At 39.5% G+C, this 11,479-nt stretch overlaps 1 protein-coding gene across 2 annotated transcripts in view; it reads left to right on the top strand.

Annotated features, from left to right (window-relative positions):
- LOC111868748 overlaps nt 1-11,479 on the top strand; it is a 79,342-nt gene that overhangs the window by 34,792 nt on the left and 33,071 nt on the right. For both annotated transcript variants that reach the window (XM_023859686.2, XM_023859685.2), the window contains exons 8-11: nt 2,186-3,514; nt 4,643-4,766; nt 9,367-9,497; nt 10,841-10,987. In XM_023859686.2, coding sequence (XP_023715454.1) covers nt 2,186-3,514; nt 4,643-4,766; nt 9,367-9,497; nt 10,841-10,987 — 1,731 coding nt within the window. The remainder of the gene's footprint in view (nt 1-2,185; nt 3,515-4,642; nt 4,767-9,366; nt 9,498-10,840; nt 10,988-11,479) is intronic.

Raw genomic sequence — 11,479 nt, 5'->3', positions numbered from 1 at the left:
CTATGATCTGGGGCTGGTACAATAGGCCAGAAGTGGCCACAATACAAAGGACTTAGACCCACCCCACTAGCAATAAAAAAAAAGGGTACAACAAACATTGTACCTACATAGAAAGCCTGACCCTTCCTTTGTTGAAGAGGATGCCCCATTTTGAAACACATGTCTTTGAGAGAATAAAAATCTTGTTCATGGTTCTCGAGGAGACTGAAACCAGGAATGACTGCGCTGGTGAAAGACGGAAGAAATTTAACTGACCAACTGACTGAGAGTCAACAACTGAGGCAGTGAGTTAGTTGTGAGATATTTGCCGGCCAGTAAGACCGTGAGCATGGAAGCAAATGACATTTGAATCTGTCACCAGGCCATGATTGGGGAGGATATAGCAGAGTGAGAAGACTTTATGTGTACTGTGGTTACATTCTGTAAGTGTTCAGTAAATCCAATTACCGATCCAAATCCCAACTATAGTCACTGTGACAGTATCATAGCACTTCACTATGCCTAGTATATCTGGATTTGTTATATCTTACTTCCAACCCAGATGAGTCTGAGAGCTAAGAGGTACTAGGTAGCCAGTGAGCTTGAATCCATAACAAAATTATATTTCTCATTAAGTTATAATAAAATTAAAATTATTTTGTAAAAGTGGAGCCATTTCACACAAACAGATAATACTGGACAGACTTACTTTTTGCAGATGCACCTAGAACACTTAAGTGTTGAAGGTATGTTAATTCAGGGATTATACAGGATGGGGCGCAGAATCTTCCTTTTTGTGAAGACGCATTGTGAAGGGAAGGGAGGTCGCGGAAAAGTGGGGATAGGCTCAGCGACGCAGCAGTCGCTGAAGTTTATGTCTGATACCCCTCAGTAGGAAACCTGAGGTGGACGAGTGAGCAGCATGCGTTTGCTGTCGAAGCGTATTTTTCAAACAACCATTCCTATGTTGCGGTGCAGCGTGCGTTCAGTACTCACTTCGGAATTAAGCCCAGAGGTCAAGTTCCCGATGGGAAATCGATTGTTTTGTGGCTAGAGAACTTTAGGACAACCGGGAGTGTGGTGAAAAATTCATCAGGACGACAACGGACTGTTACGACGCCAGAAAATGTGGAGGCAGTTCGACAGTTGATTTTGAGATCTCTAAGATGCTCCGCTCGCAAACATGCAGTCGCCCTAGACATATCCAGTTGTTCAATGCGCCGAATTCTTCACGAACATCTTAATTTCCATCCCTATAAGATGGTTGTTGTGCAAGAATTGTCATCACGTGATTTCCAGAACCGAATAACGGCGTGCAAAATGTTATTGGAAACTTTACCCCCTGACACACTTGTTTTCTTTAGTGATGAGGCACATTTTCACCTATCCGGATATGTCAACAAGCAGAATATGCGCTGTTGGAGTGGTAACAATCCCAGAGAGCTCCATGAGAGGCCACTTCACAGTGATAAGGTGACAGTATGGTGTGCGTTGTCGAGAGTTGGAGTTATTGGCCCTTATTTTTTTGAAGAAGACAGTCATGCAGTTACTGTCAATTCACAGCGGTATGTGGACATGATTAAAAATCTTTTTCGAACCAGCTCTTGAAGAAATGCATCTAGGAAATGTCTGGTTCCAACAGGATGGTGCCATGGCCCACACAGCCCAAACTTCGATGACAGTTTTGAGGACAAGGTTCCCTGGACGGCTCCTCTCCCTTTGAGGTGACAGTCAACAAGCAGCGCACTCACCTGATCTAACGCCCTGTGATTTTTTTTTGCGGGGATACCTCAAGGCAGAGGTTTTTAAACATCGCCCCACAAACCTGCTTCAGCTGAAGAATGTTATTCGGCAGGAAGTAGCCCAAATTCCGGAGCACATGTTGGAACGTGCAGGGGGGAACTTCAGAAAGCAGTTGCATCAGTGCATAGAGAACAGTGGCCACCACTTTCAAGATATTTTGTTTAAAACTACATGATTTAAAACTTTAAAGTATGTTCTTTCATTAGCTAAACATAAATTTTGTCTATCAGCAATAATTTTTCTTTTATTCGCCTTCAAAAAACAGAAGTTTTTGTGCCCCACTCTGTACACGGCTTATATTTTGTATTAAGATCAGACCACTTATTTTTCTGTCTAGAAGTTTATGTTTATAATTCCAGTTTTTTAATTATTCAACTGACATATATAATTGTTCCAATTTCAGGTGAATGAGATTCTCAGGGCAGTTGAAGATCCTCAGAATGCTTCAAAATCCTTAGAGAAGTTGGACCCTGGTGATGACAGTGATGTAACATCTTCCCCAGCCGGCATATATTCCATCCCTAGTTCATCTAATGCTGTTTCCTCAACAGGTGTCATGTCTGCATCTGTAATTGAGAATTCTATACCATTCATGACTACTGCTCCAGGTCCTTCCACAGGTGCTCTGCGAACTTCTTCACCAGATGTACAGCTGTTAACATCGTCATCTCCACTGCCAATTTCAGTGTTGAGAGGAAAGACTCCAGGACCTCATGGCACAATGCACATGTTTCCACTAACTCCACTGTCAAAGTCATCAACTATTACAATACTTCCATCATTGCAACAACTTTCTCCCATGAAGCTTAACAATGTACAGTTGTCGCCAGTGAAATTAGCCAGCTTCAAATCTCCTGACATTGCCTCTAAGCCCAGTGTAGCAACAAACATCCCTCATTCACTTATGGGTCTTGCTCAGATTACAAGACCAACAAGCTCTAAAGTAACTGTTGCTAAAGAGAAGCTTTCAGGTGGAATGATAAGAGGAGGGATATGGTGCAATCAGGTTTTACCAAACATACTGCCAAAAGGAACCTTTGTCCGTTTAGAAATTAAGGATAACCAAGTTACAGCGAAGTCACCTGTGGTGTTAACTTCCAAATCTCAGGCCCCTGTAATGGTAAATATGAAAACAGCACCGTCTTTGACCATGACTACAAACACTACATCATCTGTAGGGAAGACCCCAATATCTTCAGTCTCAGTTAAGAAAAGATTAGAAGTTAAGGTTACAGTTCCTAGCATAGTACAGAAAGGTACTCCTGGCTTGGCTCCTCCCCCAGTTCCCTTTACAGCAGCTAGTAACACAGTTCTGTCAACAGTAGTCTCAAAAAGTAAACTTCCCCACAAGTCAGCTGTGGCACCTTCATATGCAAAAGCTTCAAAAGTGCCATCAGTGTACCAGGAGATGATTAAACCTGTGAAACTGCGACATCTGTACAAATGCATGGCAAGGTTGTGCTCCTATACAACAGACAATGTGGAAAATTACACTAAACATTATAATGAGCATGAGAATCAGCTGGGACAGCGATCAGCATCAGAGAAGAAGAAAGGAAGACCACCTGCAGCAAAGATGTCTGATTGGCAGCAGTGTGCTTATTGTTGTGCCATCCAGACATCTTTAGCAGGTGTGCTGGAACACATGCAGACAGAGCATGGACATTGTTTGTACCAGTGCGCATATTGCTTCTACCGGGCTGTGACGAAGTCCTATATTGTTCTCCATCAGGTAATGTTATAAATTTGCTTTACTATCTGTAAGATTGGGAGGAAGTGGATGAGCCCTTTATAAAGTGTTGTATAATATTGGTTTCTGAGGGTTTGCAATACACGTGGAATTGTTAGGCCAGTTGGATTAAGAATCTGTCATAGGGTGTGCCTATCAGCCTTAGGATTAGCTCATATTTAATCCTTTATAGAGTTATGATAATGCATTTTCTATTTACTCCTTCACTGTGACCTTTTGAAACTGTTGCTGGGAATCACATCACTAACTCAGTGTGACTTGTACATTTTGAGAAGTTCACAAGAATGTTATATTCTTTCTCTCAGTTCTGAGGTAACACACCTAGGAAGGTAATTTTGTGTTGCTTCACAGTTGATTGCCAACATAAGCAGAGTTATAAGAAGGAATTTTTGTTTATTTAAGCTTACGTGTAAGAAATACCACTGTTTGGAATTAAATCACAGTTGATTGCCAACATAAGCAGAGTTATAAGAAGGAATTTTTGTTTATTTAAGCTTATGTGTAAGAAATACCACTGTTTGGAGTTAAAGGGTGTAACATCAGAAATCTTTTGCTATTATATATGTCTTTAATGTGAATGAACCCACCTCCAACTAGCACAGAGGTCAAGAAAAATGTGGGTCTATACATCCACTCCCCCATACGTCTTCATGGCATAATGCTTAATTAGTTAAGCACAGGGACAACTTTACCTTACCTTTTACCTGTAATATGAATGTAAGAGAGCAGAGACTTTTCTATCTTAATTTTGGGGGAAAGAACATAAGTACTGTTTTGAAAAATGTGGTAACTGTGCAGTGCTATGTAGGTTCCCAAGGGAGCTACTTTGAAGGAGATAACTTGTAAAGTTCTTAACCATAACATAAAATGTTATGGTATTAGTTTCATGATATAATGTCTGCTCCTTGTAAATATGGCATGAGGTTGACTTGATTCAAGTGACTTAGGATAGGATGTAGTGGTAGGGTCATTGTGAACTCAGTGATGAACCTCTAGATGTAGTAAAATGCATGGAATTTCTTGACAAGCAGGAAGACTGTCTGCTTCACAAGAAGTGCTCAGCTATATTGACCCAGTTGTATATCTTGTATTTTGTGGTGTGCTTTTCAGAACACAAGTCATACAAGTGAACATGTAGCTGTTCTGATGTGCAGAGAAATTAAAGATCTTCCCAGTCCTGTGAATGCAGTAAAACCACGTTCCTCTGTAGTTGTACCTTACATCTGTGAACAAGGTAATTAAATACACATTACTAATTCAGAATTATAGATTTATCATTTACTGAATTTTTAAATGCTTAGTACCATTTTTTCAAATGAGAATACCATGTCTGACTTAACATGCTTTGTGCATCATTATTACATAACAAAATTGTGCAGAAAACAGGCTGAGGTCATTAAAAATCATGAGAATGAACATGTTCACAGTATAAACAAGGTGAAGCCAGACAGAAAATAAGAGGCTTAAACTTCCAGCAACCAAGCTTACAACTATACAAGTGACTAAGCTGACATTGTAGCATAAGATGAATAGGATAGGCATGATCTGCTTTGCAAAGCCTATACTGATAGAGGACTTTTATACAGTGCAAAAGGAAGAATTTTCAAAAACATTCTGTATATGTGATAGGTACGCGTGATGACGACCAAGCATATTCATAAGGGACAAACGCATCACCTCGTGAGAGGATGTTAGATAAGGGCTATGACTGCAAGAGTTTAGTTTCCAAAAAGAAAAACTCTGGTTGTGAGCCAAGATGAAGTGCTTGGCAGTGAAATGACAGTCATAAAAGACGTTGGCTGTAGAATACAATGCCCGCGTAGAGGCAGGTTCAAATGCCTCCCTCATAGACCTGTGAGTTGTAGGAGGCAACGGCATAAGGTACAACTATGCTACCTTGTTCCTGGGTAACATACATATGGGGACCTGGCCCTCCATTTTGAGGGATTCTTGAGTCTGATACAGTAAAATATGATGATGAGTCCCATGAGACATGGACCCAAGAATGACTGTGCTTGCGAGAACCAGCAGCAGTTGTAAATGACAGACCTGTCCTCTTATCAGAGAGGGTGCCTCACATCAGCAAACCCACAACTGGGACACTAACAAAAATCTAGCATTAGACCCCAAATGGGGCTTGACACCAAGGCTAACTGTTGGTCGTAACATAACTTTGACTTATCGGTCCAAACCTCATGTCTGGTCACCAACATATAATAATATAAATGTAGAAAATAAATTGTTTGAAAATGTGATATGGAATTCAGATATTTTTAACAGTAACAAATTAAAAATTGGATTCACGAAGAAAATCAGTTCAGGAAATGCTTGCTGCCATTCAGTTGTCTTCCTGTCTTCTGTCTAAAGATGTAGATTAAGATATATAAAACTATAATTTTGTAGCTGTGAGGATTCAGAAGAACATTGATGAAGGGCATTTGAGAGTTTTCCAAAGGAGAAGATATTGACCTACTAGAGAAACAGAGACAGGAGACTTTAGAAAGCTGCATAATGAGGAGCTTCATAATTTGTATTTGGGTGATCAGGTTGAAGGAAATAAGATATGTGGGGCATGTAGTGTTCAGGGGAGAGATGCCACTGATGGGCTTATGTGAACATAGTGATGGATCTGAGGGGTTGGGGGTTGCTTAAAAGTTGGATAATTTTGTCACTGGATGACTTTCATTAATGTCTGAATTAATGCTTGGTTCTGTGGGGTTGGTTTGTTGTGACAGTACAGTTTTGTGATGATGGGCCAATGAGATTGATTATCATACCTCATGAGTTCTCCCCCTCTTTTATTCAGATCTTGCATTCTGAAAAATATTGTTTCATTTTTCTTCTTTTTTTGTGTTATAGATTTATGCTGGTATTATTTAATGACAGTTTGTACATTGTAGATTATATAGCTAATATTGAATGGATAGATGATTGTCTATTATGAACAGGTAAGGATGTGAAAGTAGAGTACTGGGTTATTTAAGTGTGCTGTCCTTTTATATGCCTTAAGAAAGGCAAAGCTGTGATAGAACTTTCATTGAGCTGGTAATCCATCCAAGATTCAAACCAAGTACCTCATGTGCACAAGTGTGGAACATTAGTGCTACTACGCCAGTCATAAAGAGTCATAAAGGATGAAATGAAAGGACCTGGCTTTGGAGCTGTCTTACCCATTAATTTGATGTTATGAAATGATAATTTGTAACCTTATAATAATGTGCAGTGGCTTATCCTGTAATGTAACTCCATTTACTGTTACATTTACCTACTCATTGTGATATGTACAAGATTTCCTGAATCCAGGTTAGTCTAGTTGAAGATGGTTGATTATGAAATTTGTTATCTGTGTAAAGTAAAAGGTAAGCTTTAGTCACTTTTGATAAGATGATAAGAGCTAACAGAAAACATGACAACTTGTATGTTAGATCACTGTGTTCTTAATTGTGTTGGTGAATTGATGCCAGTTATGAATGTTTATTGCAGCTGTAATCTAGAGTTTGTAATAGCTCTTGATAGAGACAAAACAGAGCCTTATAAATTTAATGTCAAGGTAACTGGAATGGCCCAGAGTTTATAATATGTGTGAATTTTTGTGAAACTTTCAGTTTCTCTTAATCTTCATCAGTTTTGTGTTGCACTATTTTAAAGGTTAATGCACAGAGTCCAAGGATGAGATGGGCAGGGCATATAGCACACATTGTGGGGAAGAGGAATGCATATAGATTTTGATTGTAAAGCCAATAGAAAAGAGACAACTAGGAAGACCTTGATGTAGGTGGGAGGATAATATTGTGACATGACACCTGAAATCCGGAATAGTTCATTGCTCAACAACGACTCTGGAAACACATCCCTGTGGAGTTAAACACATGCAACAATAGAAGAGCAGTATTTTATATAGTCTGGGCAGCACTTGTTACTGTGCAATGGTGCGGTAAACACATCGCTGCAGCAGTGAATCAACACACAACAATAGAGGAAGCGGTGTTTTCTGTGGGTCCACTCTGAGGCTATATAACAAGTATCTCATGCAGCTGGAATTAGAATTGAGTTGAGTTCTGTAGTTGGCAGTTGCAGCACAGAATTGAGAGAGTCTTTGGAGTTGGTAGTTGGCAGAAGAATAGCAAGAAGGGCCACACCATAGCTCAGGTGTTCAGTCGCTGGTTTCCCACCACAGCAGCCCTAGTTTGCGCTCAGGTCTGGTCATGTGGTATTTTTGGTGAACAAAGTGGTGCTGGGTCAGGTTTTATCTGAGTACTTCGGTTTCCCCTGCCAATCTTCATTCCACCAATTGCTCCACAGTACCAAGTGGACTCAGTCTCACCCCACTAATAATAATGATGATGATGATGATAGTGATAATGGCAAGAAAGGAATTAGGCAATGGAAAGAGGATTTTATATGTGCTGCAGTGACAGTGAGACTGTTATAAATCTGTTTCCAGTATATGACTAGTGAAAACCCTATTGTATGTGCACTGGTGAACTATAAAGTGTGTAATTATGTGTAGTTCTGAGTGGTGTGTATAGGTGGCCAATCCAATCGTCCAGTCCGTATTAAAATGGATCTTGGAGAGGATGGGGTGGTATAGATTGGATTGATCTGGCATAGGATCGGGATCAGTGGAGGGCTATTGTGAACACAGTAATGAACTTTTGGGTTCCATAAACTGTTGGGAAAATCTTGACTAGCTGTACAACTGGTGCCTTCTCAAGAAGGGGTCAGCTGCATGGAGTGAGTTCATGCACAGGGTCTGATTTGGCTGATGGTTACATTTTTTCAGTATACTCTTTCCTTAAGTTAAAATCCATCTGCAGCCGCGAATTAAACGATGAAAGCCAATGATTAACTTACAGGAGGATTAATACTCAAGTTTCTTTCATCCTACAGTAGTTGATATGTGGTCTTTTATAAAATGTTGTGACCTCTTGTAACAACAAAAGTTGTACATTGAACTGAGGCTTCAGTGCTTGACTCTCATCGTGACTCTCATCATGCAGCAAATGTTTTCAGAAATAAGTAAGAATATATGACATAGCTGAAACATCATTCAGATGTAGAAAATAAGGCATAGTTATGGTGGAAACTGAATACCAAATGACTGGAAGCAGCACATAGTTTCTGTCACCCTTACTGGACATTGCAAGATTATGTCACCAACACAATATGGACATGAGAAAATGATAAATATCTCAGATACAGTGAGTTTTCTAGGCAGTGCCTCAGTATGATGAACTTCTGTTCTATGGCTCAGCTTAACTTCACATCAGGAATATCTGTCTTAACTCTTCTGCCTGAGTGTGCTGTCACAAAAGGCACTGAAGACTACCAAAAGGACAGGCAGTAGCACATATGCAGGATGAAGAAGTACGAGTATAAAATGCAAAGGCAGGCATTCAAATCTAAGCCATTGGAGCAGAGAGATGGCTGGAAGACAGATCAGGAAACCCACTGCATCTGGAATGGTTCAAAGTGGGCTCAGAAGCATAATTCCTTACAGCTGATCATCATAATGTTGGCAGCACACCAACTGTTTATTTCTTTAATTTTGCAGATAACAATGGCCATTTGAACTGCAATTCTTGAACCATGTCTTAATTTTTTAGTGAACTATTCTCTGTAGCCGTTTGAACTTCAAGGCTTGAAGTTCAAGCTCTTGACTTTTCTGTCGTTTTCTCTTAGGGTACTTCATGTGCTTTTCAGTGAAAAGTTGGCATGTGTGTAAAACACGTTTTACCAGCTTTTGTTGTTTTCTTGCTCTGTTTTTCTGTACTTAACAAAAATAAAGGTCTAATCAACAAGTCATTGTTTGAAAGAATGGTACGTTCTTTCAGGCAGCTGTGGTGCTGTATTCTACATTCCAGAGAGTTTCTTACACCACTTAGAGAAAGAACATTCTCAGCTTGCCATTTATTCATGTCATATGTGTGGGAGTAAAAGCTTCAAGCCTGATCGTCTACTAGCCGTAAGTACATGCGGTCATTTAGCTGCTTAGTACATTGATTACAAGTAGTTGTATAAAATGCTGAATGTGTTGTTTCTATTTAATCTTGTCTCCTTGTGATGACTTAGCAGGGCTGAATTATTTTGTTCTGGTGCTTATGAGCTTATAAAAATCAGAATTTTTCATATGATCTACAAAACCTAAGCCCAAACACAGTGGAAAAAAAAATTTCCATGTTGTACATCATGTGCATTATTTCTTTGCTTCTGTGTGTGTTGATTTTGCAGATACCAACTTTGAATTAAAAAGACAAAACATTTACAAGGCTACCATTTTGTTGTTTTATTTATAGCAGAGATTACTGTGACAAAGTGTTACACTATTAATTATGTAGCACTATTCAAAATTTGAGAATCTGTGATTGAGTTTCCACTTGCAGATTGTCATTGGGTACTAGAGAGCCTTGTACAGTATGTGATGGGTGAGCTGCCTAGCTCAATTCTTGAAGAATATTTTGTTATTTCTCTTAACATACTGTTTCATCTGGAGTGCATTTCCATTATCAGAATGCAACAGTTTCATGCTGTACTCATTGTCTGTCTCTTACTAGGAGGTACATAATGTTAAATATTTGGTAACATGATGGCAGAGGAGCACGCAGTAGCATGGTTAGTTGAGGCACTATGCTACAGGCTGGAAAGTTGTGGGTTCGCTTCCTGATGAGTTCAGTCAATTTTTTAATTGACCTAATCCAGCCGTGCTATCTCCGTGGGGTCGACTCAGCCTGTAACACAGATGAGCACCAGGAATCTTCCTGGGGTTAAAGGGCAGCTGGCACATAAGACTGACAATCTCATCGGCATCTGTGAGCCAGCTGTCTAGAAAATGTAGGAGCTTTAATGTCTGACAACCCTGTGGGCCTCCATGGCCTGTTCCAGGATAGCTTTATCTTTTTACATCATGGTAATTCACATTGAGAGATGAGTATCTTTTCTTACCAATAGCACAGGAGAACTTTAATGTATTGAAATTAGCTGTATCTCACCTGCCGTCTTATGATATATGTTGTAGCTTATACAAAATATCACTTAATGGCAGTCCTTTTTCTGCTTATGTGTAATGATCAAAGAATGGTCAATTGCTAAAGTAGGTAACAGATCAGACCCTGCCTCTTACTTAAAAATTTACCTCATGATGTGTGTGAGTAATATAGAGGAAAAACAGATGCCTGGCATTGCTCACTTTTCAAGAGACGGTATCTTAATGGTTGGGAGGAACAGTAGCATCTCAGAACATGGTGAGATAAGATTATGTATCATCTATAACTTTCTGATTTAATATATTAAAATATGGTTCTTTTACAGCACTACAAATTGCATTCATGTTGTTCTTATCAGTGCATGTATTGTCTTCATGGCACTGACACAAAAGAAGAGATGCATCACCATTTATGTAACTTCCATTCAAATCAGATGGCAAAAGTTATTATTCGAGCTACAAGCACTTCAGAGGTAAGGACAGTTTTGGTAATTGGTGTACAGAAACAATATTGGGCCAAGGCATAGCTCAGACAGTTAGGCAAAGTGGCATTGGTGCAATTTCTCTGAGTACTTTGGGTTTCACTCCAACTTGTAGTTACAAGTTCTATGTGTTTAGTAAATCCAATTACCAATCCAGACCCCATGTCTAGTCACTAACACGTGACAGTATGTAAAATTGTAATGACTGCACTTGGAAAATAATGCTTTTCATATCAGAATGTAACTTTTTGACAGTTGTTTTCCCCTGCTTTTAGTTTAGTGAATATTCATGGGTTAATTGTCCAGTTTTTGCTTCTGTGGAGCTTCTGAGTAGTATGAAATGGACAGGGAACTTGGATAATGTACAGCCATGCAGTTGATGTTGATGCCCCTTCCAGTCATTTGGATTATCCATATTTGTGGTTTGTGTAGAGGGTGTCCCAGTATTCTAAAACTGTGGGAACTGGACTCCTGTTTATAATA

The sequence above is a fragment of the Cryptotermes secundus genome, unplaced genomic scaffold (assembly GCF_002891405.2).
Source record: "Cryptotermes secundus unplaced genomic scaffold, Csec_1.0 scaffold13, whole genome shotgun sequence".
NCBI classification, from domain to species: Eukaryota; Metazoa; Arthropoda; class Insecta; order Blattodea; family Kalotermitidae; genus Cryptotermes; species Cryptotermes secundus.
Note: the sequence above shows the minus strand (reverse complement) of the source record. Positions and strands in the feature narration are given on the sequence as shown.